At 39.1% G+C, this 27,863-nt stretch overlaps 1 protein-coding gene and 1 long non-coding RNA gene across 3 annotated transcripts in view; one reads left to right on the top strand and one right to left on the bottom strand.

Annotated features, from left to right (window-relative positions):
• Positions 1-2,450: 2,450 nt before the first annotated feature.
• Positions 2,451-9,648, bottom strand: LOC122113512. Its single transcript, XR_006148448.1, has 3 exons — positions 9,535-9,648; positions 3,885-3,981; positions 2,451-2,623 (listed from the first exon to the last, which is right to left on the bottom strand). It is a non-coding gene; the product is annotated as an uncharacterized LOC122113512 (long non-coding RNA).
• Positions 9,649-9,814: 166 nt separating this feature from the next.
• Positions 9,815-27,863, top strand: part of Sptlc1 (serine palmitoyltransferase long chain base subunit 1) — a 53,587-nt gene continuing 35,538 nt past the window's right edge. For both annotated transcript variants that reach the window (XM_042686871.1, XM_042686869.1), the window contains exons 1-6: positions 9,815-9,922; positions 13,047-13,154; positions 13,863-13,957; positions 19,868-19,961; positions 20,487-20,559; positions 24,114-24,246. In XM_042686871.1, coding sequence (XP_042542805.1) covers positions 9,866-9,922; positions 13,047-13,154; positions 13,863-13,957; positions 19,868-19,961; positions 20,487-20,559; positions 24,114-24,246 — 560 coding nt within the window. In that variant the 5' untranslated portion in view covers positions 9,815-9,865. The remainder of the gene's footprint in view (positions 9,923-13,046; positions 13,155-13,862; positions 13,958-19,867; positions 19,962-20,486; positions 20,560-24,113; positions 24,247-27,863) is intronic.

The raw sequence follows: 27,863 nt of genomic DNA, 5'->3' as shown, positions 1-27,863 counted from the left end.
CAGAGCACATTTTTTAATCTGGAAGATAGAAGGTCCATGCTGCTACTGTGAGAAGTCATTTGGTCACTCGGGATCCTCCAACTTGTTTGGCTCAGTGTACTTCCATGGAAGGTCAGGCATTTGTGGGGGTGGGGGAGGGGAGTACTAGGGTTTGAACTCAGCTTATACTTCCTAGAAAGTACTCTACCACTTAAGCCATACTCCAGCTCTTTTTGATTTAGTTTTTCTAGGTACAGCCAAATCTGAACCTCAAATTTTCTACTTGCTTCCACATAACTGGGGTTACAAGAACCCACCACACCTGACTCACTGGGCTTGGTCTTGAACTGTGAGCCTTCAAACTGCTGTCTCTGGAGTAGCTAGGATTATAGAAGTAAGCTACTGAACTTGACTGAACATTACCTTTTTTTATACTCCAAATATTTATCTGATTTGACCTTTGATACCCTTAAGATATATTCTTAAAATGTCAACTAGTAACATTTTTTTGTAGGACTTAAACTCAGGGCCTGGGTGCTATCCTTGAGCCTCTTTGTGCGCAAGGCTAATGCTCTATCACTTGAGCCACAGCACCACTTCCAGTTTTTGATTGGTTCATTGGAGATCAGAGTCTCACATGGACTTTTCTGCCCAGGCTGGCTTTGAACCATGATCCTCAGATCTTAGCCTCCTGGGTAGCTAGGATTACAGGTGTGAGCCATGAGCAGCCAGCTGAAAGACTAGTAATTTTTAAAAATGTTTTCATTGTAAAAATGCTGTATAGAGGGGTTACAGTTACATGAGCAAGGTAATGAGTACATTTCCTATCAAGCATTGTTAACTAAGACTAGTAATTTTTAAAGATGGCTTTTCACTAAGCACCAGTGCAGTCATTAGAAAGATGCTAGGGCTCCTCAGCACTGGAAGCCGCCTCTGTTTCCAGACCCTACAGATCAGCGTTGCCTCAGTCCACTCTGCTTTGCCTCTGCAGAAAACCAGAGGAAACCCTTAAGCTGCGCCAGTATTTCTGAAGTCAATTATCAGTTATGGGTGAGTGTTACTGCTATTTGAAAGTACTAATTTATCTTTGCTAGTCTATAGGCCACTGTGTAACAACAGAACCCTAGGAAGTGACTCCAATAAAAGGTATTAAAGAATATAAGAATAAAAGACATTATACTACTGCAAAATGACACAATGTTGTCCTTTGGCAACCATGGGCAAATTAGATCCAGGACCCTAAGAAGATACAAAAATATGTGGATGCTCAAGATTTTTATAAAAATCATATATTTTAAATCATATTTGTCATATAAATTTAATCATATATATTTACATACTGCCCATATAAATTTTCCTATATGCCTTAAAATCAGCCCATGTTATTTATAACACCTAAGTTAATGCAAATGCTATGCAAATCATTGTTGTATTATGTTGTTTACAGAATGACCAGAAAAAAAATGTTTGTACAGATGCAAATCCTGAGGATATCAGGGCTGACACAAAGAGATGATAGTTTTCCTTTTGGCATCTCTGTCTCTAACTGATTGCGTGCCTTTAAATAAATCCTCTTATCTCCTTTCCTTCTGTCCTGTCTCCCCTGAAATCTGATTGAACTTAAACTGGCTATCTTGTCGTGGCCTTCCCGCCTTACAACTTCAGGACTCTTACCAAGTGTGGTGATGGCTTCCTGGTAACTGCTGTGTCATAGGAGTTCTACAGGAGAATAAGACACCCATAGCCAGAGCTCCATTTAAATTATCAAAGATCTTAGAGCTAGCTAAGCAGGGGCGTTTGCATGCAAGCCTTGAATACCCAGTTCATGTGTATTGAGATCTTGTTGCCATGATAGATGCAAAGATAATATCCTGAGCAGGCAACCAGCACTCAGGGGCCAGACATTGGCATTAATTCACCTCATTGCCGCAACAGCCTTATCTCCACTTGACAACTGGTGATATTGGACATAGACACTTTAAATAACATCTAATAAGGTCATACTGACCATATGTGTAGAAGGCAGGTGTAGAGGCAAAGTGCAATTTGAAACTGTGCTTCCCTCTCTTTCTAATAAAGTATGGAAATACTTTTCATTTCTATTTGTAGAATAATGGCCCAGAAGTATGCCCACTACCAAAGAGTTTATATTTTAAGACCTCCTTTAATACTATTTCAATTCTCTCAGGGGAAAATAAACCCTCAAATTGTCGCTATACAAACACACTAGTTTCTTATTCCATCATAGAGAGGTACTCTCCTACTTACATTCCTCTGGACCTTTCTCCTAAGTGTGTAGTTTAATTAAAGAATGGAAAGTTTAAAATTGTGTATCATCATAAATGCTTATTGATAGCACCCTCGAGAAAAAGTTATAAATTTAACCAAGCATAGTAAGTTCCCATTTAAGCAAAATGTAATTTATTTTTGGACAATCTGTTGAACTTTTTCAACATTTAGGATCCCAAATGACTTTTAAAACTCACTTCTGTGTTTACACAAACCCATGAGAGAGAAGTGTGGAAAAAGTTGAAGCAAAACATAGTATCTCATGATCCCTGAAAGTGGTGTGCTATTTATTCACTTGACTCAGAAACTCCAAGAAAGCAGGAATGTCTGATCTTCATGTTCACTGTAAAAACACCTGCAAAACAAAGGTCACCAAAAGTGTACATATCTGAAGTCACCAAATACCTGAAATGTACTGCTTTATAGAAACAATGTATGTTAGCCTAGCAGTGGTGTAGTTGATATCCTGTAGGTACATCCTGGACAGACAAAGTGGGGCTGCACACAGGGCTATAGGCCACAGAGAGTGCTATATTTTTGTTGCATGCTGATCTTAAGTTTTAATTCATCATACATATATACAACATACAGTGTGACAATTGTGCATGTGACACATACATATGCTGGGTTATGCTCCAAGAGGAGGACTAAGATAGAGATGGCCTAGTTATTGGACACATCCAAGTGAACAAATGCTCCTGGTTTTCCATGGAGCACTCACGAGTGTGCCTGTAGAGTTCGTGGACATATTAACCCAGGCATGAGCTCTGATATACCAGGAGGTAATACTCACTTGAAGAGAATAGATTCTTCCAAAACCAGAATAGGCTACAGAGAAGAAAAAACTACACTCGGAAAATTCAAATCTTATAGCATGGAATGAATTCAGCACAAAATAAATACAAATGAAGGTCCTTTTTAAAAGAACCCCAAATTATCAAAAGCAAGGTCTGAAATGTTTCTAGTACTTCTTTAAACTCTTAATAAGTCTGATACTTGGTTAAGCTGGGCACTGGTGGCTCATGCCTGTAATCCTAGCTGCTCAGGTGTCTGAGAGGTGAAGATTGTGGTTCTAAGCCGGTCCAGGCAGAAAAGTCAGTGTGACTCTTATCTCCAATAAAAAGAAAGAAGCGGAGCTGTGTTTCAAGTGGTAGAGTACTACCTTGAGCAAAAGAAGCTTAGGGACAGTGACCAGACCTTCATTTCAAGCACTGGGACTAGCACCTCCCAAAAAAGATACTTGGAAACAATGAGGTAAGTGCAGTAAGCATTCCATGTCTCTGGGTTCCATTTCTGTGAGTTCAACCAATCTTTGATCACAAATATGCACCACAAAATTTTCAGAAAGTTTTTCTTGTTTTTCTCATTATTCTCTAAACATTATGGTCTAAAACGTATATGCAAAGAGTTGTATATTGTACTGATGCAAGTAATCTAAACATGATTTAAAGTATATGCAAAGGTATATGTAGGCAATATACAAATATTGTGTCATTTTAGGTAATGGACGTGAACATAAATGGGTTTTGAAATCTGCAGGAGTCCCGTAATCAGCATTCCAACTAAAGAACAGTGTATCACTGCATTCTCAGAAGAAGAACTGAAGCTGTTCATACCTCTTCCCCCAGTCTTTTGTTTCCCATTCTCTCTGCAGCTCACTGTAACTTCAGTCGTCCCTTACACCACTGTTCCCATCAAGGTTGCCGACTATGCCTGTGAGGTTGAATCCATGGTTACTTTCTTTTCTGCTTGGCCTATCAGCAGTGTTCACTAAAATAGCTACTCTCTTATGCTGTGCTTTCTTGGCTTCCTGCCACCCTCCTGAACTCCAGTTCTGCCACTTGGGTGACCATATTTCAGGACTCAGCCTCTTCTCCACACCTCCTATAGATGATCTTGGGAGGGAACCTGTTTACCCTGCTGGGTTCTTTAGTATCTCTTCTGCAAGATGCAGTAAATTTACCACGTCCCACACTGAGAACCTGGTATCTCTCCAAGCCCATCCCTCTTTGCCTCCCTCTACTGGGTACTAGCAAAGCCAGTCTGCTAGTTTTCTGGATAGAGCCTTGGTTCCTCTCTTTCTTTTCACAGTCTTCATTTTATCCAAGAGCAGACCCAACTGAGTGCCTTAGGATGTCGTGTTTCTACTGGGACTGTGAGACACAACACTCTGCCTGTGGTGTTATGTGTCTGCTGCCACAGCAACCCACTGCCCCCCCCCCAGCCCTGGATCAGATCACAGAGTGCTGGTATTGTCAGCCTTCTTGCCCTTTCAGTTAGCCTCAAAGTACTGCTAGCAGATGGGCATCCTAGGGAGCTCACAGTTTCCCCTCCCTTCATGGGGTTCTCTATAAGCAGTGTCCCTCCGAAGTGGTCATGGGGATCCTAGTACCTGCAAGGCACCCCAGCCAGGCTCTTCCTCTCCTTGTCTTCCACGGGAACACTAGCAATGGTTGCCTGATGTTGCCCATCTCTGGGATGCCTAACCAATTTCTTGTCTCTTTGTGGCTTCTGCCATCACCTCTATTACAGTCACTCTGTAGGAGGTGACACTGTTCAAAAACAAATCTACTCATTACCTGACTTACGTAACTGTAACCCTCTGTACATCACCTTTACAATAAAACTTTAAAAACATAAAAATCATTCTGTTTTGCCTAAGTGTCCATGAACAGATGGATGTTGAAAGAATATGGGGTGCACATATACAATAGAATGTTATTTAGAAGAATAAAAGAATAATAAAATCCTGTCATGTTCAGAATAACCCCAGGTGAACCTAGACTGATATTAAGTAAAATAAGAGCTTACATAAAGTGAAATAAGCCAGACACAGAAAGACAAGTGCCATGTAATCTTATTCATCTGAGGAAACTAATTGATCTCATGGAAGTTGGCAGGAGTGGGAAATATAGATAAAGGACTTGGGAGAAGCTACATGATGGGTACAAATTTACAGTTGGACATGAGGAATAAGTTCTTTCTTTCCCACAGAATGATGACTATGACTGGGAACAATGTATCTTTTAAAAACAGCTGGAAGAAAAGATTTTGAACATTTTCTCCACAAATGATAAATGTTTAAAGTGATAAATGTGCTAATTACTATACTAATAATTTTATCATTACAGAATGCATACTCCTGTGAAAAGTCCACATTATAATATCTCACTCCAAATTCCTCTCTTTTAGACATGGGCCTGGATACTGTCCCTGAGCTTTTTCACTAAAGGCTAGCATTCTACTACATTAGCCACAATTGCACCTCCAGCATTTTGCTGGTTAACTGGAAAAAAAGAAAGATTCTCGTGGGCTTTTCTGCCTGGGCTAGCTTCAAATAAAAATCTTCAGGTCTCAGCCTCCTGAGGAACAAGGTTAGAGGCATGAGCCACCCGCACCAAGCTGAGGCCTCTTGTTTTTATGCACTGATTCCACTTATGTAGCCCCACCCTCATGACCTAAGCATCTCTCAAACGCTCCACCTCCGAATACCATCTGTCTTAGTCTGCTCTCTGCTGATAAAATCCCATAGAATAAACAGCTACTAAAGGAAAGAAATTCATTTCTAACATTTCTGGTGGCTGCGGAGTCTACTGTTAAGGTGAGATCCTCCTTGCTACATGACAACATGCAGGGTGTGATATGGTGAGAAAACACACAAGAAAAAGATGGCTCATATAACCAATCCACCTCCAGTTAGTGGTATTAATCCACTGGAGTCCTGATGCTTAAGCATGTCTTAATATTCTCAGTATTATTCTCTTTCTGTGTGTGTGGTTTTGCGTGTGTGTGTGTGTGTGCGCGCACCCGTGCGTGAGCACCTGTGTGTGTTCTGGTAGTGTGTGGCTTGAATTCAGGGCCTGGGCACTGTCCCTAGCAATTTTTTTTGCCAGTCCTGGGGCTTGAACTCAGGACCAGGGCACTGTCCTTGAGCTTCTTTTGCTCAAAGCTAGCACTCTAGCACTTGAGGTACAGTGCCACTTCTGGCTTTTTTTTTTTTTTTTGGTACTAAGGAATGGAACCCAGGGCTTCATGCCTGCTAGGCAAGCACTCTACCACTAAGCCACATTCCCAGTCCCCTAGCATTTTTATTCAAGGTTAATGCTCTACCACTTGAGCCACAGCTCCTTTTCTGGCTTTTTAGTGGTTAATTGGAGATAAAAGTCACACAGACTTTCCTGCCCCAGTTGGCTTTGAATCTTGATCCTCAGATCTTATCCTCTTGAGTAGCTAGGATTAGAAGAATGAGCCACTGGTGCCTAGCAGTATTATTCTTAATATCATAACTTCTTAATAGTATTACTATGGCATATAGATTACAACATTAGGCTTGGCCTAATGTACTGTGATGTTGTCAAGCTATGATTTTTAGGAAACGCAAACATTTAGCCCACAACACCACCAATCCCACAAAGGACTAGTATCCACAATATACCAGCAACTCTCAAAATGCAAAAGCAGGACACAACTAATCCAATTGGAAAAGTACAAAGGATATGTATAGACATTTCATTAAAAAGAAATGTCATCTTTATTTGATGATGAATAAGTCTATGGAAAGATTTCACATCCTTGATCAACCAAAAAATTAAAACCAAATAATTGCAATCCTCAAAATAGCAACTAAAAGAAATAGTGATAATCCTAGAGAGGATGCAGAGAAACTAAATCACGTGTGTTGTTGGTGCAAATGTAAAATGGTATAGCCATTCTGCAAAATAGTTTGGTCATTTTCATAAAAATCACTTTATGATTCACCAATGATGCTCCAGGGCAAGGATCCCAGAGATGTTAAAATTGTTCATATTGTATACTATGCTAGGTGCTAGTGGCTTATGACTGTAATCCTGGCTACTCAGGAAGCTAAGATCTGAAAGATTGTTGTGAGAAGACTGTCCTGAGCAGAAAAATCCATCCCCAAAATAACTAACAAAAAGATGGGCTAGAAGAGTAGCTCAAGTGGTTGAGCAACAACTGAGTAAGCAAACTGAGTAAAGTACAAGGCCCTGAAGTCAAATCTAAGTACAGAGAGAGTAAGTGGAGAGAGGAACCTGTACACAAATGTTTGTAGTTGTTTTACTCAAAATGGTATGAAACTGGAAACTACCAAATGTTCTTCAATATACAAGTAGCTGAACATGCTTGGCATACACTATGGAATACCACTCAGCTATCAAAATGAACAAACTATGTGGCTCAGTAGTAGAACACCATCCTCACATGATCCCAGAAGTCCCCTATTGCCTGATTCAATTTATATAAATGAACTTAAAATTGTAAGAACGAGACCGGTGGGTTCCAGGGGTCAGAGAAGAAGTGGGTATAGCTATGAAAAGGGAACAGTAGGAATTCTATGTTCATATCTCAACTGAAAAGACCTGTACGTCAACTTCACTTACATCAATAGCCTGGTTTTAATACGGTTGATCATTTTGCAAGATATTACATTGAGAACTGGATATTGATATGTGAGTTATAAAAAGAATGCTAGGATATTTCTGTATTATTTCTCACAATTTCATATGAGTCTACAAATATCTCAAAATACATAATTTCAAAAATTAGTATTGTATTGGAATCACAACAATTAGATAAATGGAACTAAATAAGAAATTGCAGATATAAACTTTATTCGATTTATTTCTTCAAAAGACCTCGATGAGGGCTGGAAAAAAGGTGGCTCAGTGTTAGAATGCTTGCCTTGCATGCACGAGACCCTGGGTTCGATTCCTCAGCACCACATAAGCAGAAAAAGCTGGAAGTGGCCCTCTGGCTCAAGTGGTAGAGTGCTAGCCTTGAGCTGAAGAGCTAAAGGACAGCCCCCAGGCCCAGAGTTCAGGCCCCACAACCAGAAAAAAGAAGAGAAAAGAAAAGAAAAGATACCTCGGTGAAAGAGATATGTTAGTGAATGTTCTCAGGGGGAAAACTGGTAGGAGAGTGGGGAAGTAAGATTAGGAAGGATATGGCTTTAGTAGGTTGAATGTTAAGACTCCAAAAAGACATTTCTCTGTTCCAATCCCCACACAATGATACTTTTATCATCATGACTAGCCTAAGGGATGTTTGGATAGCTGGCAAAACATTGTTTCTCAATTTTTCTCTGGGGATATTTCCTTATGAGAGGGCCACTATCCCATTTACCCCTGTGTGATAAAAACCTCAGACTCTTCCAACTCTCCATGAGTTGGGCCTGGAAGTCTTAAAATAGGTTTTTGAGAGATGCAAGTGCTGCTTATTGGGAAGAAAATGCCAAGGGAATAATACAATGTGTGAGAACACAGGAATGCATGTCAGGAGATGTGGGCAGAGCACTGACATTATGGGCTGCATAGTAATCTTGAGGCTATTTAGGTACTGAAAAAGTCAGGATTGTATACAAAAATGCACTAGAAAAATCTGTTACCCTTTAGGGAAAAAAGTAACTATGTTCATATCTATCTAGCATCATACTGAATTATAATTTCCAAAACAAAGGGTCAAATGTAAACAACAATACACGATGTAAGAGAATTAAATAATTCCCTTCACCAATGGAAAAAGTTTAAAGAAAATGAATGAGAAATAAAATTATTCTAGAAAATTGTGTGATTAAAAATACAATATGTACACACAGGAGAATTGAAAAAAAATAAGATCTCTGGGATCCAACTTATATTTAACCATTGAAATCAAATTAGGTGCCCCTACAAATATTATATATAAATATATAAAAATTAAATCTATGGGGCTGGGAAGGTGGCTCAGTGGTAGAGCGCTTGCCTTGCATGCATGAGGCCCTGGGTTCGATTCCTCAGCACCACATAAGCAAAAAGAAAAAAGCCGGAAGTGGTGTTGTGGCTCAAGTGGCAGAGTGCTAGCCTTGAGCTGAAGAGCTGAGGGACAGTGCCCAGGCCCAGATTTCAGGCCCCACGATCGGACCCCCCCCAAAAAAATTTATAAATCTATATTTAATATATGATTATAACATTACAAATGTTAAAATAATATACATTTATATATTTAAATATATAACCTATATATTGTATAACTATACTACAAATATATAGCTATATAATTTATGTATAAATGTATTAAATATATTGTATATATTAAAGCATATATTTATGTATTAAAATATATAAATGTATAAAATATATGATAAGTATATAAATGTATTTACATAAATATATAAATGTTATATACCAATATATTATACATATATAAGTGTATTATATATAGATATGTTACAAATTATATAAATATATGCATATATATTTACACACATACCAAAATTAGATTACTGATGCAATTTAAAACATTCTGCAACCACTGACTTCAAAGGACAAAAGCCATTGGCTGTCTCTAGCGAGTCCTGCTCGGGGCCTGGCATCCTTAACCGCACCAGGCAGAGAAACTGGCCCACAGCTTCTTCATCTGCCAGCAGTCAGGTTTTTCAACTGCCCCACCAACCATTGCCTGGTTAGTGCGCATGCGTGAGGAGGCGGTACCCAGCACTCCTTCGTCCCCTCCGGCCGGCGCGATGACGTCACTGGCTCGCGCCGCGCACAATTTAACACACCTGTGTTCCGCCTTCCGGAAGGAGACCCAGCAGCTGACCATGGCTACCGCCGCGGAGCAATGGGTCCTGGTGGAGATGGTGCAGGCGCTGTATGAGGTGGGCTCTCTGGCCGGAGAGGCTCTGGGGAGGGTGAGAAGGCGCGAGTGGGTCTGAGGTGCGAGGGCTCGGGTGGGCGGATTCGGTCCCGCTCGCCCGGGCGCTCCCTGGCGAAAGGGCTCTCGAAGGAGTCGGTGTCCGCCGCCGGTCGCGGGTGGAGGGGCCGGTAGGCCGGGGCCGGTAGGCCGGGGCGCGGCCGCCGGGACCTGAGTGTGAACCCGCGGTCCCGGGCTCCTGTAGAAGGCGGGAAAGGAACCCCTGAGAGGGGCCACAGGGTGTGACTGGTCCAAACCGGATCGCTCCTGACAGCTGACAAAGTTGGAGCAAGTAGAGTGGACAGTCTCGGTCCGAGATGGTCCTCGGGAAATCCGGTCCTCGGACGTGTGGTGCAGTTAGTCGGAGAGAAACATTATAGTGAATCGGATTGGGAGTTAGACAAGAAACGGGATGATACAGGATTCTAAAATACGAAGTACTTCGTCATTCTGTGGCATACATCTGGCATTTTTTAAATAGAAAATACAACTATTTTAATAAAGTTGTTTTCTAAAAATAGTTCAGGCTTCTTTTTTTTTTGAAAGGGAAGCTACTTCAGATATGTAACATAGTAGGAAATCACAATGGGCCGTCTTAGGAGAATGTCTGATTAATTGACAAATGCTGCTGCTGCATTGACAAATCCCTGTGCTGTAGTGTGGAACTTTCTGCATTGTCTTTCGGCTGCTGAGCTACTGACTATGTGTAGGGGATAGCCACCGAAGAAATTAATTTCTAATTAAACTAAAATGCAAATTTAAGTAGTGCATGCTACTTAATTAGTGCTTTGATCAGGAGAGATCTAAACGCTAGGAATAGATCATACATTTAACAAATTGGCCGAGTTTCTAAGGGCTGACACAGTGAATTTTGCTTTGCTTTCCATAGTGTCTTCCATTACACAACTTGATGGGAAATTTTTCATGAAAAGTATTTTGAGACCATGTGTCTGGCTCTCTGCTATTCTTTCTTTCTTCCTTCCTTCCTTTCTTCCTCCCTCCCTTTCTTTCTTTCTTTCTTTTTTGGGGGGGTAATACTGGGGTTGAACACAGGGCCTGTCCACATATTAGGCAAGTGATCTGCTACTGTTCCCAGCCTCTTGTTTTTGAGTCTCAGTATCCCACTCCTTGTCTCAAGATCTTCCACTTCATGGGTGATTATCTTAATACAGATATATATATATATATATATATATATATATCATTATGTAGTTAACTGATATACAGCTATAGGTTAGCTATAGTGACTAACATAAGTTACTAAAATTGAATATTTTTAAGAAATGAGTTTTTAAGGAAACAATTTATTATATATTTGCATGTTGGTTTTGAAATTTTGTTGTGTAACTTCTTTCCTAAACATGATGATCAGAGACTTGGAAACTCCTAGTATGTAACATAGCCTTAAGAGGAAAAGATGATTTTTTAAAAATTAATTTCCTACATTAATAGTTTCTTGTCACTTGGTGAATCTTTGAGAGTGGACTATTTACTGATTTGGACAGCCTCTAGTAATCCCCTGCTAGAGTAATTGCTAAAAGAATATTTACATTTACTCCTATTTAATAGGGATCAGTAATTTTTCATCAAGAGTAATTTTTTAAAATTGAGAAAAATGTATATAATCTTGTTCCCAATTTCTGTGTACTTTGTAGAACTTGAGGGGACCTGTATGACATAGTGTACCTGGAAAAAAAGAAAAAGAGCCATTTGTGTATTTAGCATACATATGTAGTTTTAGAGTTTTTTGCACATTAACTTGTTGTGGAAATTTACCAGAAATTTTACACTCCTCAATTTTTTTTTTAGCTATCCTTATTACTTTCTGTCCAATGCTTTAAAACAATGGTGTTGTTTATAAATGCTCTTTTTTGTATCCAAATCTGCCTGTAACTTGAGTTCTTCCTCCCACGTACTGGGATTACAGGCATGCACCATCACAGTTGGCTTTGAAATGCTTCTTTTCAATGAATTTGCCAACAAAAACCCACTAAAGTAGGACATCCTGTAACTCACTGGCTGAAGATTAGTTGATATCTAGAATCATTCATATGAAAGCTTAGCTTTCATTCTGAAATCATACAGTTAATCAGAAAATCTGAGATAATATTGTTAAGATACCTTTGTGATTATTGATGTGAAACACATGACATACTTTGGGGAAACTATGGTAGAAAGAAGAACTGCTATTCCTTTAAGCATTTATAGTCATCCCTCCCTCCCTCCCATCCCCTCGTTCTACCATACTCTAGAAAGGGTTTGAGGAGAGTTATCCTGGATATAGAATGTGTAGTAAGATGTGTAAAACTTTGCATGTTGTAGTAACTGATTGCACATAACTATTAACTTACTTGTAAGTAGATGGAGGCTAACTTATTCTTGAGTAGATCGAGGTGATAGAAGGCTTATTAAGTGGAGTAATTTTTTTACAATCATTTCCTGCCAGAAAAAAATTATCTGTAGGATATGATAATATTGTTTTAAGTATTGGGCTTGTCTGGTTTAATTTTTTTTCATTTTATTCCTAAAAAAGTCTTTAAAGTATTAGAGCTTTCTCATGTGAAGGAGAAGACATAGGAAAAGGAATGAATAGATATTGAGAATGCTCTGGTAGTAAATATAAGAAGTAACAAATTACCTGCTTTCACTATATTTGATGTCAGTATAACTTGTGGAGGAGATGGGGAAAAACAAAGTCGTTTAAGGATACAGGTGGACCTGTTGCAACAATGAGAAGTACAAGTTGTCATGTCGAAAACGAGCTTTACAACATTGGTGTGGGGGGAGGGATTGGGGAGGCGGCTGGGGGGGGAGGCTGGGAAGGGATGTGAAGGGTAAACAAAGGAGGAGGCTGCAATGCTTGATAAGAAATGTATGCATTATCCTGCCCATGTAATTGTAACCCCTCTGTACAGTATGTTCACAAAAAAAAAATTAAATTAAAAAAAAAAGAAGTAACAAATGATACAGGACCATATAATAGATAAAAGGTCACCAAAGGCAGCACCTTCAGGTGTACTGAATTTAATATGCAGGCTTCAGAAGAGTTTATTTCTTTTTCATTGTTTTTTTTTTTTTTTTTCTTGTAGGCTCCTGCTTATCATCTTATTCTGGAAGGTATTCTAATACTCTGGATAATCAGGCTTCTTTTTTCTAAGACCTACAAATTACAAGAACGATCTGATCTTACAATTAAGGTAATTTAATCTTTTTTTGTGTACTATTGTAGTTGCTACATCTTTCTAAAAAGGGATTGTGACTCAACTAGTATATGTTAAAATGTTTTCTGTAATGTAAGGAAATCAAGGGGAATGAAACATCAGGGTTAAAAAAAATACCGGGAAAATGAGGAATAAGGTCACTATCCAAAGGAACACCATATGATGGGCCTATATTCTTTGAAAGTAGTAAACAGCAGTCTAACCTATTGATGGTTTCAGGAACACAAGAGCAACTACTGGATTTTTACCACTGTCTATTTGAAGGTTATACCAGTCACTCGGGGAAAGTACACCTGTTTTTGAGGCCTGAGAGATAATTCTGCCTGTAGTTTTCACAAACGAAGTTTAGAGTTAGAATTCTGTCTATTCCCATCTCAAGTGGAATTTTGATGTAGTATATATGGGAAAGGCAGGAAAATCTTAAGCATAGAAATAAATTTTTCTTAAAATTCTCAAATCACCCTTAAAACTGCATGAATAAACAAGCAAATTAGAAAGAGTTGAGGGTGTCAATAGCCAAACTCAAGAATGATTCTATTCTTGTTCTAACCACAGTAACTAGAGTTAGGCTAGACATTTCTAACAATGTATTCCCTAGGAGTTTCCATTCAGCATATAGTTCATATATTGCTGGCATTAATAAGAAGTGGCTTGTACTATGCTCTGTCTCTTCTTCTCCCATAGGAAAAGGAAGAATTGATTGAAGAATGGCAACCTGAACCTCTTGTTCCTCCTGTGTCAAAAGACCATCCTGCTCTTAACTACAACATTGTTTCAGGGTAAGTTGATTTGGCTTAGTGGATCATTTGTGTTTAGTGTCCTTTAGTTGTTTTTGCTAAAGTTTATGCTGCTTTTGTATTCATTTTTTCACTGGTAAAACATTTCAAAATTTCTAGGAGTAAACTTACTGCTTTAGTTCCCAATACAGACCAATACAGACATTTCTTTTAGATATGGTCTAGATAGCTCTGTGTGTGTGTGTGTGTGTGTGTGTGTGTGTGTGTGTGTGTGTGTGTGTGTGTGTGTGTGTGTGTGTGTGTGTGTGTGTGTGTGTGTGTAAGAGAGAGAGACAGAGAGAGAGAGACAGAGAGAGAGACAGAGAGAAAGGGGAGAGAAGAACGGAGGGAGGGGAGGAGGGAGAGAGACGGAGAGAGTTAGTGCCAGTTCTGGGGCTTGAACTCAGGATCTGGATGCTGTCCTGAGGTTTTTTCCTCAAAGCTAGTGCTCTTCCACTTGAGCCACAGCTCCACTTCTTGCTGATTAATTAGAGATGTTAGGCAAAATGAACCCAAAGATAAGGACTCAAATGGGTTTTCTTTCTTGCTATTGTTTCTAACATACTTGTAAGATGATTTCTTTGTTGCTTTGTATGTCCATTCCTCACGGTATAACCCCTGTTTTCACTGTGTTTGATGTTGTTATAATTTGTGGAGGGGAAGGGAAAAAACAAATTGTTTTAACAGGGGTACAAGTGGACCCATTGCAACAATGAGATACAAGACGTTATGTCGAAAAATGAACTCTACAACTTTGGGGGGGGGGGGGGAGAGGGGATGGGAATGGGACAGCAGGGATGGTAAGGGAAAACAAAGGAGGAGGCAACAATGCTTGATAAGAAATGTACTCATGGGCTGGGAAGGTGGCTTAGTGGTAGAGCGCTTGCCTTGCATGCATGAGGCCCTAGGTTTGATTCCTCAGCACCACATAAGAAAAAAAGAAAAAAAAACGGAAGTGGCGCTGTGGGTCAAGTGCTAGCCCTGAGCTGAAGAGCTGAGGGACAGTGTCCAGGCCCAGAGTTCAGGCCCCACGACTGGACCAAAAAAAAAAAAAAAAAAAAAAAGAAATGTCGTCATTGTAATCCCTCTGTACAGTATTTTCACAATAAAAAAAAAAAAACAACCTTAATTAAAAAAAAAAAAAAGAATCTCACAGACTTTCCTGTCCATGCTGGCTTCGAACTGCAATCCTCTGATCTCAGCCTCCTGAGTAGCTAGGCATAAAGCACTGATGCCCAGCTTTAGATTACTTCTAAAGTCTTCAATTTAGGGATTAAAGTTTATCTTTTTTTCTTTAAAAACAAATCCCAAACATGAATGGAGTTACGTCTTTATTTTTTTCCAGCCCCAGATTTTATTATATTAATTATTTGAAAGACAGACTGTATAAAAACATACCTGCACTTATTTCCCTGCCCCTGTGAGATCTTGATGTGGATTAGAAAAAGCTGATCTTCCTCTAGCTGGGAATCTTAAGCTGGATGTTGCTCAGGTACACATAGAGACCTTGTTCCTTTCTTCCCCTGCCCCAGCAGAGTTCAGTTGTAATGTATCCTTAGACTATTTAGTGTCTATGTTTTTATGACTATAATAAGATATAACTACAGTTTCTTTCCTGAGTACACATTTTCTCTGGAATTAATCATTTCCTTTTGCCTTACTTGCTTAACTCTGTGTAACAGTCTCTGGTTTATTCTTATCTCCCTCCAGGAGTATAAGCCTCTATTCAGAATATTCAAATGTATTAGTTATATATTGGGTTCATTTTACTTTTGCTTCTTAGAAACTTGTCAACCTGCTCCAGTATGACTTGTTGCTATATGCATATATACTGTGTGACACTAGAATATCCTATAACTGTTAACTTGGGAATTCGTTTCTTTCTCTCCCACATGACTATCCTGTTTTCTTTTTCCTTTTTCTTTTCTTTCCTTTTTTCTTTTTTTAAAAACCTTTTTTGGCGGAGTGCTTTTCATAGGGCTTGAACTCAGGGCCTGAGCTCTGTCCCTGAGCTTTTTTGCTCAAGGCTAATAGTCTACCAGCTTTGTGTTGTTTAATTGAAGATAGTCTTATGGACTTTCCTGCTTGGGATGGCTTCAAACCTTGATCCTCAGAACTCATCCTCCTGCTAGGATGACAGCAGACCTAGCCATTTTCTTCTATATGTTAGTAGATAGACTCTCAAGGAGTGCCCACGGAAGGTAATAATTTTTACACATTTTAAAATTGTTTGTTTTACCCTTTTGAACTATACTGGGTTGTTTGTTTTTTGTTTCAGAACTGGGGCTTAAACTCAAGGTTTGGGTACTGTCCCGTGTTTGCTCAGGGCTAGTACTCTACCACTTGAGCCACAGTTCTACTTCCTGATTTTTGATAGTTAACTAGAGTTGAGTCTTATGGACTTTTCCTGCCAGAGCTGGCTTTGAACAACATTCTCAGATCTCAGCCTCCTGAGTAGTTAGGATTCCAGGTGTGAGCTACTAGCCCCTGCCTATACTATTTTTTAGTGCTATGTCTGATACCTTCTCAGTCTTTGGTGATTCTTAGACTTGATTCTGTTTTTTCAGTATGCACAGTAGTTCCATTATAATCAAAAGTGATAGGTAAATTGTTTTCTAAAAGCACAGGGAAAAAGGTTGAAGAAAGTTTTGTTTGAACTCAGTGTCCCATACTTGGTGGGCAGGCAACTTCAGAAAAGAATCAGTAGTTATTTTTCAGTAGTTATTTTTGAGATAGATGTCACTTCTTGTCAAAGTAATCACAGTTCCTGCCCTGGATCACAAGCTACCTATTTTAAACTTCTTACCATTTCTGGCATGGCAGGTATAAGCCTCCCTTCCCAGTTTCCCCTCTGTGTGATGGAGTCTCACTGGCTTTTCTGACTCAACTGGCCTAGAACCAAGGTTCTCTCAATCTTAGCCTCCCACAAAGCTTGGGATGACAAATGAAATCTACCACACTGAGCTATGGGTTTAGGAGTCTTGCAAAGTTTTCTGCCCAGGCTGTCCTTGAATCTCGATCCTCCTATTCTTAGCCTCTCAAGCAGCTTGAAGTTTTACAAATGATTCCTCTAGTGTATTATGATGCATAAAGTTGTGTATTTTATAGTGGATATTCTATAGTGTATAAGAAAGCAAACATTTGTTCTAGTTCAGAATGTTTGTATCTATTGAGTCAGGAGTTTTGTTATTCAAATATTTTAGTCCTAACATTTGCTTTCTGCTTGATTGCATATGAATAAAAGGAGACAGTGGACAGCAATCAGTATTCCTATGTGGGCTTATTCTATTTTGCTTAAATTATTTAATTTGAAAATGCATTATTAGTTGTATTTGGGCTTCTCACTTGTTAAAGCTTTGCAAATGGTCTTTTTGTCATTACAGAGTATCTTTCTCCATCTCTGACAATACTTTTACATTAACGTCTGTCAAGTAGCATAACAGCTGCACAGCTTTCGGGTAGTTAATGAGTAAATAAGAAAATATTCTCTTTTGTTTTCAGCCTTCCTCTGCCTTTATTTGTAGTTGTTTCTTTTGTACATGATTGAGCAGTATTTCCTTTTAACTGAGGAGTTTAATCTGAGGAGTTTGATAACTAGCTGAAGAGTTTAATCACAAACTGAGGAGTTTGATCACTAGCTCATTTGAATACTATACAACAATATCTGCTGAAATATTAGGTGATTGATTAAATTTAAGATAGTATTTTGGCCATGTTGATAGTAAACTTAAATGGATATACAAGTAACCAAAAATAATCAAATTTAAGTATACATTTTGAATCACATAATAATGCTTTTTTTCCTTACCTCATTTAGTAATTTAATTCTAATTCTCCTGTGACATCTTGGATACCATACTCATCATTCAATTGCTTTTTAAAAATTTACTTTTCAGAGGTGATGGCTTTCACTTCTATCAGAATATGTAAGATCTTATTGCTGACCCTCTGCATTTCCCCAAGCTTCAAATATCCATTCACTATTTGTCATTCCTATACTTGACCTCTAAAAGCATTACTTTAAAAATTGTGGTCTTAAAACAGTTGAACCTTGCTTATATTTTGAAGCCCTACTCCTAGGAACATATATAATATTTGTATCAAAGAAACTGATTACTGTTTGCTGAAATTGTAGTTTAGGGTTGAGTTCTGCTGCTTATATTAGGAAACCTAAACTTCCATGGCTTACATAGGTAAAAGTTTATTTCCCCTCACCGAGAAGAAAAGAGATGGGCAGCTCCAGGAAATTGAAGGCCCCAGGTTCCCATCCTTTTTACTCATAAGTTATCTCAAGACAGACTAGTAGGCAGAGGATAGTACAGAAGCTTCTTGCTGCTGTCATCTTGATTAAGAGCACTAGTTGCACACACCTACTTGCAAGAGCAGCTGGAAAATAATGGTGTGCTGTTCCAGGTGGCAGGGTAGGGACAAGAAGATACATGTTGGTTACCAACTATTGATCTTCTTCATGTGTTACACCAAGAGTTGAATGTAATCGCAGGCACACCCACGGAAGGGAGAGACTGACACAGACCTCTGGCTCTGTGTTACTCAGGGCTACCAAGTGGGAACATTTGACTTACACCATTTCTGCATGCCTTTCTTTTTCTTTTTCTTTTTGTGCTGTCCTGGGGCTTGAACTCAGGGCCTCAGCACTGTCCCTCAGCATTTTTGCTCAAGATTAGTACTCCACCATTTGACCCACAGCTCTACTTCCCGCATTTTGGTGGTTAATTGGAGCTTAGAGACTCAAGAACTTTTCAGCCCAGTCTGGCTTTGAACCATGATCCTCAAATCTCAGCCTCCCGAGTAGCTAGGATTACAGGTGTGAGCTTGCCACCCTAATACTTTGAGGTGTGAGGGTGGGTTGGGAGTCCTCTCAAATAGCATTCCAACATTTATTTTTAAACTACATAGCTATGCAAGATCATAACTTGTTTTGCCTGTTCTTGCCTTTAATCTTTTTAAATCATTTTATATATTTTCTTTTTGTCTTCCAGATTGTATTCCATCTTATTTTATTTAGACACTTCTTTATTTATTTTTTTTGTGATTATAAAGATGATGTACAGAGGGGTCAGTTACATAAGTCAAGTAAAGAGTACATTTCTTAGCTAGGCACCAGTGACTCACACCTGTAATCCTAGGTACCCAGGTGGCTGAGATCTGAGGATCATGATTCAAAGCCAGTTTGAGCAGGAAATAGCACGAGACTCTTATCTCCAATAAACTACTAAAAAGAAGCCAGAAGTGGTGCTGTGGATCAAATGGTAGAGTGCTTGCCTTGAGTAAGAGAAGCTCAGGGACAGCGCCTAGGCCCAGAGTTTAAGCCCCTGGACCAGCAAAAAAGAAAAAAAAGTAAATTTCTTTTTGGACAGTGTCACCCTTTCCCTTGCTCTCTATTTAGATATGTCTTAGCCAAAGCAAAAATTGCCATTTGTCCACATGGGATTCTAGTTCATCATTTATATAAAAGAAATAGGGGTAACTTACTCAGAACAGAATTAATGCAAAGGTATTTTTTTCTTTTCTTTTTTTTTGTCAGTCCTGGGGCTTGAACTCAGGGCCTGGGCACTGTCCTTGCCCACCTTTTGCTCATGGCTAGCACTTAGGCCACAGTGCCTCTTCTGGCTTTTTCTGTTTAGATGATAATGAGGAATCAAAATCAGAGCTTCATCCATGCTAGGCAAACACTCTACCAGTAAGCCACATTCCCAGCCAGAAAGGCATTAAAAAAAAAAAAATCTAGCATTCTCTAATTTTACTTCTTCAAAAAGAGAAAGGACATATTGGAAGGCAAATATTGGAGTAGCATGACAACATTGTTATGTTGGTCCTGCCACCAGGGCAGTGTGAGGACACCTGACTTGGGTGTATGCTGAAGCAAACCACTCTTTGTCTCTTTGCTCCTAGCCCTCCGAGCCACAACATTGTGGTGAATGGGAAAGAATGTATAAATTTTTCCTCCTTTAATTTTCTTGGGTTGCTGGATAATCCTCGTGTTAAGGTAAGTAGCACTTAATGCTGAAGTGGGCAAGTAGCATTACTAACTCAGGAAGCAACAGTCTAAAACACAAGTGTGTGCTGTCAGGAAGGGCCAAATGCTTCTCTTTATTTCTTTGTCTGATAGACTTGGAGCCTGGACTTAGACATAACGGAAGCAAAAATGTTTAGTGGGGCTGAGAATGTGTGACAGCCAGAGACCCTAGTAATCCAGACTTGGGTAATTGTCAGAGAAGCATCTAGGAAATTGTTCCATCTCTTATTGGGATTGTGGGCTAACAAACATTTGTTAATGCAGATACAAAAAGTCAGAGCATTGAATTAACCAGGTTGTGAGAATCAAGCTAATGTAACTTTCCATAGTTTAAGAATCATTACACTTAGTTTTTTCCTAAATCTTCTTAGAATTGTTATAAGAAAAAAGGAAAATGGAACTGGGAGGAAGGAACTGTATGGGTTAAAAAAAAAAAAAGTACCAGTTTTGTGCCCTTCCAGGTAAATTATTTTATTTTTTTTTTCTTCAATAAAGGCAGCAGCTTTAGCCTCTCTAAGGAAGTATGGTGTGGGCACCTGTGGACCTAGAGGATTTTATGGTACATTTGGTAAGTTGCTGTTGTATGCTTTTTCAGAGTATTCTGTTCAAGAGCTAAGATTCAATTTGATCCAGGTATAGTGTCTCCAATCTTAGCTGCTCAGGAAGTGGAGATTAGGAGGATCAGGGTTCAAGGCCAAAAACTTTAAGACTCCCTCATGTCAAACAATTTGAAGCTGGGCACAGTGGTATGTACCTGACATTCCAGCTATGTGGAAAGTTAAAATAGGAGGATCACAGTCCAGGCTTTTTGAGTAAAAAAAAATAATGCAACACAGACCAAGTTCAAACCCCTCAAAAAGAAAAAAGAATTCAGTTTTATTTCAAAACTTCTTGGAAAACATATTCTTAAATCAGTCTTGGTATTAAAGTGGGTATGAAATGTTACTTCATTTTGATTTGTAGTCTGAAACCACTGAGGGGAAATACATTGGGGTCTGGGACTGGGTGTAGTGTGTGAAGAGAGCAGTAAGTGCCTTTTATGTGCTCTATCAGACTGCATCTGCCCTAAGAGATAGTGATATAAGAAGAAGGTTTCTGTCCTATATGACAGCTATCAGAGGAAGTGTCCAGCCACTGAGGGTTCTGCTCTTAATAGCCAAAAAGGGACTCAGGTCTTCCCACATCCTGTACATTGATCTCGCATTTTTGTCCCCACTCTGAACAGAATGTAGGACACATGGCACTCTTCCCCACTGTCTTCTGGTGAGAATTTGCACCAGATCATGCCTAGTCACAGGCTGGAAAATAGCCCTAGGTGGGTAGCCAGGTGGCAGAAATGTGAGAACAGTAGCTTTTCTTTTCTGGAGAAGGAAATGAAGGATGACTAATTTCCTTGTGTGTGGATTATCTTGGGATAGACTAATTTAATACTCATACAACTGTATCATAGTAAGTACTGTGTGCTTACAAACTTTCAAAGAAAACCTAGCATTTTATTGTTACTAACTGTATATTGATTTTTGCTTCTGAAAATGCCACTAATTCGGATAACTCGAAAATAAAATCTGTGTTTTCCTTTTAAAAGAAACCCTTTCATTATACAGAAGCAGGCTTAATGCACAAAGTTGTATATTATATATTGCTTGTTTTGTGCCAAGAACTGTCTTAAGTGTTTTATGGACATTAATCTGTGTGGCCCTCCTACCACCCTGTTGGAAAAGGTGTAATTGGGGCTGGGAAGTTGGCTCAGTGGTAGAGTGCTTGCCTTGCATGCATGAGGCCCTGGGTTCGATTCCTCAGCACCACATAAACAAAAGGCTGGAAGTGGTGCTGTGGCTCAAGTGGTAGAGCGCTAGCCGTGAGCTGAAAAGCAGAGGGACAGCACCCAGACGTAGAGTTCAAGCCCCATGACTGACCAAAAAGGGGGGAAAAAAAGGGGGAAATAAAAAGGTGTAATTATTATTCCTTTTTAGCAGAAGAGGCATCAGAAAGCACAAAGCAGTTTTTAGACTTGTTCAGTTGCTTACCAAGTGATTAGGGAATCCCAAATCTGAAGCCCCAAAGCTTGGCTGAGCTTTGCGTTGGCCTCAGTGACCAGACCTTCTGTCTTAAAGTCTGGGGAGGAAATCAGACAGACAGATAAGCAGGTGTAGAAAGTGCCACAAGTTCCTTGAAGCAGGCAAACACTTTCTGGTCATTTCTCACTATGATCTCTTCTCTGTCTATGGAAAATGGAATGCTTGAGTTACGTTTTAGGCAAAGCTATGGTACCAGTTGCCAGTTGCCAAAATGGGTCATTCTATATGCAAAAAATAGGCACACTGAAGTCAAAGAACATTCTGTTTTCTTCCTTGCTGTCTTCCTTCCCTGGTTTGTGAGTTTCTTCATTGCATAAGTAGTATCATGAGAAACAAGTTCTGCACTGACCCCATTCTGCCTACCACAGAACCTGCTCTTCAGGGCTGATATCAGCTAAAACCCAGCTGCTTCAGATAGAAGGGCAGAAGTTTTGGGACTTTGCAAGACTTTGAGACTAAGCAAGTCAGTAATTGTTCAGAGATCCTTCTCCACAATGGTGTACAAATGGCAATCAGTGTGCATGCTGATGGGAATATTCTTAACTGCCAGTTTTTATCAACTTATTAACTTACTCTGAAAGCCTGAAATAAAGCCACACTCAATTTCGGTCTCATCATATCTCAGTAAACAGTCATAATGTATGAAAATGGAATTAGGTAACCTGAGGGGTTTTCAGAGGGAAATAAACAAAGATCAATTAAATAATTATCATTTATCCTTGTTACTACATGAGCATTCTTAAGCTCCTCCTATAAAAAGACCAAATTTCTATGTGTGTTATAAATTCCAGTTCCCCCGTTTACACTTAAGAAGTTCAGATAGCAGCCAAGTCCTGCAAAGGGATGGCAGGTCCTCAACTGTGTGCCAGCACAGGTTGTTAGAGGAGAAGCCACGAGGAGTTGTAATGTGTATATCACTTTCTTGACAGAGTACATTATTTTACTGTTTTGCTGAAATTCAAAAGACCTTCAGTAAGTTAATGTAGAATAATGATAAAGCCCACAGTGTTTCAGTCAAAGAATGTTAGAGCATTTGTAGCAGATAGTGGGTCTGGGGTTTTTACAGTAGATTGATAGAGAAACAAAAATACCCCAGTAGCTCCTTTACAGTCATAGCTAGTTACATATGCCTCCAAAGTGCTTCTGGCCCAGAGGTTGATGTTTTCTTTTTAATATATATTTTCTGTTGTTAAAGGTGAAGTACAGAGGGGTTACAGTTACATAAGTCAGGTAATGAGTACTTTTCTTTCTGGACAGTTTTCACTTCTTCCCTCACTCTCTCCCAGTTTTTCCTTCCCATCTCCACCCACAGTTGTACAGTTCATTTTCAATATAATGTCTGGTGAGTACCATTGCTGCATTAGTTCACCCTTTGTCCCTCTGTTTCTTACCCTCTCAAAGAAAGATAAATGAACAAATGACAGAAAAACAACAACACAAAAACAGCAACAAAGAAAAAACCATTTTTCCATTTCCTGAAGTTCATTTCAATAAATATTATTTTATATGATCAGATGCATATAGGCATTGTGCCATTGTGTTCTTCTCCTAAAAATCCCCGTCTCACTGTGTGTGAATGTCTAGAGCCCTGTGTAATTTACCATGTTCTAGTGTATGTTGGCTGTAGCTTCCACATATGAGAGATGGGCCAGTTTTGTTTTCTTTTGTTTTTGTTTTTGGGTTTGTTTTGTTTTTTGTTTTTTGGTCGGTCGTGGGGCTTGAACTCTGGGCCTGAGCACTATCCCTGAGCACTTCAGCTCAAGGTGAGTGCTCTACCACTTGAGCCACAACCCCACTTCCGTTTTTCTGGTGTATAATTGGAGATAAGAGTCTCATGGATTTTCCTGCCTGGGCTGGCTCTGATCCTCAAATCTCAGTCTCCTCAGTAGCTAGGATTATAGGTGTGAGCCACTGGCACCCAGATGGTCCAGTTATTTTAATAGTTCTTTAAGGTGGAAATGGGAACAAACTATGATGTCTGGTTTTTACTAGAGCAAAAAGAATCAGAAGATGGTTTAAGTATCTAAATTTTCTGTTGAAATAGATGTTCATTTGGATTTGGAGGAGCGTCTGGCAAAGTTTATGAAGACCGAAGAGGCCATTATTTATTCATATGGGTTTTCCACTATAGCTAGTGCGATTCCTGCTTACTCTAAGAGAGGGGACATCATATTTGCGTAAGTAGTCTTTACCTACACTTGGATTCCTTTCAGAATAATTCTAAGTGTCTCAGAAGGTCCCTTCATGGAACTCACTGCTTTTTTGTTTTTGAAAAAAAAGTGTTTGTTCACCCCAAACCAAGGGGAATAAGACCTTCACTCAGGATGTTTAAAAGTGCTGGTGCTGAAAACTGGAACATGAGGTATTGGAGGGTGGAGGAGAGTGGTGAGGGCAAGGGGTGGATGTAGACAAATGGAGAGAGGAAGGATGGAAAAATGCAGTCATGGACTTAGGAAACTATGGCAAAATTGAGGTAATGTGTGAGGATGGGAGAGATGGGGGGAGAATGATGAAAGGGATGACATTGATCAAGATGCATTGCACTCACAAAGCAATGTGTTGAATTCCCTTTGTACAGCTACTTATACATAATAACGAAAGAACAAAATATCCCTTTTTCAAATGATGTGTTACTCAGAATCCAGCCCTTGGTCTTAATGGTTTTCTCACTGAAAACCCATCAGTTAGAGCTACAATTCAGCACTTTCGTTGGTTAGTTGGAGATGAGAGGTTCACAGAATTTCCCACCCAGACTGGCTTTGAACTATGATCCACAGATCTCAGCCTCTTGAGTAGCTATAATTATAAGCATGAGTCATCAGTACCCAGCTTCTCAGCATTTCTTATGGTGAAAATTTTAATATATATATATACTAGCGTTTTGAAATACACAGTGCATAATTGTATTCTGTAGTCACTCTCCTGTACGGTAGCACAGCAAAGCTCCTTAGATTAACTCCATACCCAGCCAATTTATTAGATTAACCCATAACTCCAGCCTGTCCTCATTGTGACCAAATTCTGGTCACCACCATTTTATTCTCAACTTCTATGGTACTAGTATTTTTAGATTGCACGTATGAGAGAAATCATAATGGCTCTTGTCTTTCTGTTCTACGCTTATTTCACTTAACATAATAAGCCTCTGGTTTTATCCATGTTCTTGCAAATGACAGGGTTTCATTTTATTCCTTCTATGGTTTTATATATATATATATATATATATATATATATATATATGTATGTATGTATGTATGTATATACATACCACATTTTCTTTTTTTTAATTTAATTTTTTTTGTGTGAACATATTGTACAGAGGGGTTACAATTACATGGGCAGGATAATGTGTACATTTCTTATCAAGCATTGCAGCCTCCTCCTTTGTTTACCCTTCACATCCCTTCCCAGCCTCCCCCCCTACCCCCCCACCCAATCCTCCCCCCCCTCCCCCCGCAACGTTGTAAAGCTCGTTTTAGACATGACAACTTGTACTTCTCATTGTTGCAACAGGTCCACCTGTATCCTTAAACGACTTGTTTTTCCCCATCTCCTCCACAAGTTATACTGACATCAAATATAGTGAAAGCAGGGTTATACTGTGGGGGAGGGACGTACAAAGCAACAAAGAGATAATCTTATAAATGCGTTAGAAACAAATGCATGAAAGAAAAAAACATTAAAATACATATCTAAGGGTTCATTTTCCTAACATCACATTATCTGACCTTTTCTGCTTGACTCATACATATACTAGATATTGCAAATAAGGGAAACCATGGGACCTATGTTGCTTTGGGCCTGGCTTACTTCACTTAATATAATTTTGTCCCAAGTTTTTCCATTTCCTAACAAATGGGGCAATGTCATTCTTTCTGATGGAGGCATAGAATTCCATTGTGTATATATACCACATTTTCTTGATCCATTCATCTACTGAGGGGCATCTGGGTTGGTTCCATATCTTAGCTATGGTAAATAGTGCTGCAATAAACATAGTTGTGCAGGTAGCTTTAGTGTGGTCTTGTTTGTAAACATTTGGGTAAATGCCCAAAAGTGGGATTGCTGGGTCATAGGGGAGCTCTATGTGAAGTCTTTTGAGGAACCTTCATACTGCTTTCCAAAGTGGTTGAACAAGTTTACATTCCCACCAACAATGCAATAAGGTTTCCTTCTGTCCACATCCCCTCCAGCATCTGTTGTTGTTAGAGTTCTTGATTTTTGCCATTCTAACTGGAGTGAGGTGGTATCTCAATGTTGTTTTGATTTGCATTTCTTTTAACATACCACATTTTCTTAAGGCATTTATTGGCTGATGGACCTTTAGGTCTTTTGGTGCTTGTGAAGAATATTGCATTGAATGTGATAATACAAGTATCTCTTTGATATAACTGATTTCATTTCTTTTGGTTACATACCCAGGAGTAGAATTGCTAGATGATAGGGAATGTAATAGTTAATTTTGTGTGTATGTGTGTTGTGTGCGCGCATGCATACATGTGCACACTGTTCCCAGGGCTTGAACTCAGGCCCTGGCTGCTATCCCTGTTTTGGTGCTTAATTAGAGCTGAGAGTTTCACAAACTTTCTTGTCTGGGCTGGCTTTGAATCACGATCCTCAGAGCTCAGCCTTTTGAGTAGTTATGATTACAGGTGTGAGCCACCATTACCTGGTTTTATTTTTCTTTTTCATAGTGTCTTTACTGATTTACATTCCCACCAACAGCATGCAAGTATTTTCTTTTTTCCATATCTTCACCAGCACTGATTATTGTCACTCTTTCTGATAAAAACTACCTACTGGCCAGGTGCCAATGGCTCACACCTGTCATCCTAATAGCTCAGGAGGCTGAAATCTGAAGATTGTGGTTTGAAGTGCACCCTGGCAGGAAAGTAGGTAAGACTCATATCCAATTCAAAACAAAACTAACAAAAAGCTAGAAGTGGACCTTGTGGCTCAAGTGGTAGCATGCTAACCTTGAGCAAAAGAGCTCAGGGGCAGCATGTAGGTTCAACTCAAGCTCTAGGACTGGCACCGAAAACACTGAAGTGAGGGGATAGCAAATTGTAGTTTTACTTTGCATTTCTCTCATCATGAGTGATTTTTGAGTATATTTTTAATATCTGTTGACAGTTTTGTATGTGTTCTTTTGAGAAATGTACAGTTGGGCCTAATGACCATTTTTGCAATTGACTATTTGGAGTTCCTTATATATTCTAGATGTCGACTCCTTGCTACATGTGTAGCTTGCATATATTTTCTCCCATTCTATATTACACTGTCGATTTACTTCATTGATTGTCTCCTTTTCTGTGCAGTTTGATATAATCCTATTTGTCTATTTTTTGCTTTTGTTTCCTATACTTGGGTTCTTAAAGAAATATTTATCCTTCCAGTATCTTGAAGCATTTCCCCTGCACTTTTTTCTAATAATTTAATAAGTCTTTAACCTATTTTGAGTTGATTTTTGTCACTGGTGAAGATAAGGGTCTCATTTTATTCTTCTGCCTGTTTGGATATCTAGTTTCTTTAATACCATTTTTAAAATAGATATTCTTTTTTTATATAGGTATGTTTTTAATTATCGTTAAGAAGTTTTACAAGGGGGTTTCAATTCAACATGTTCTTCCAGCACCATGTATTGAAGATTGTCATTTCATCAGTGTGTATTCTTTGCAACTATGTCAACAATCAGTTGTCTGTAAGTGTGTGGGTTTAGGCTCTTAATTCTGTTTCTATTGGTCTATATGTCTGTATTTATACTTTGATTAGCTTATATATTTTGAAGGCCAGT

This window comes from Dipodomys spectabilis, unplaced genomic scaffold (genome assembly GCF_019054845.1).
Source record: "Dipodomys spectabilis isolate Male_0828 unplaced genomic scaffold, ASM1905484v1 ptg000098l, whole genome shotgun sequence".
Taxonomy (NCBI): domain Eukaryota; kingdom Metazoa; phylum Chordata; class Mammalia; order Rodentia; family Heteromyidae; genus Dipodomys; species Dipodomys spectabilis.
This window is presented reverse-complemented; position numbering and strand designations above follow the sequence as displayed.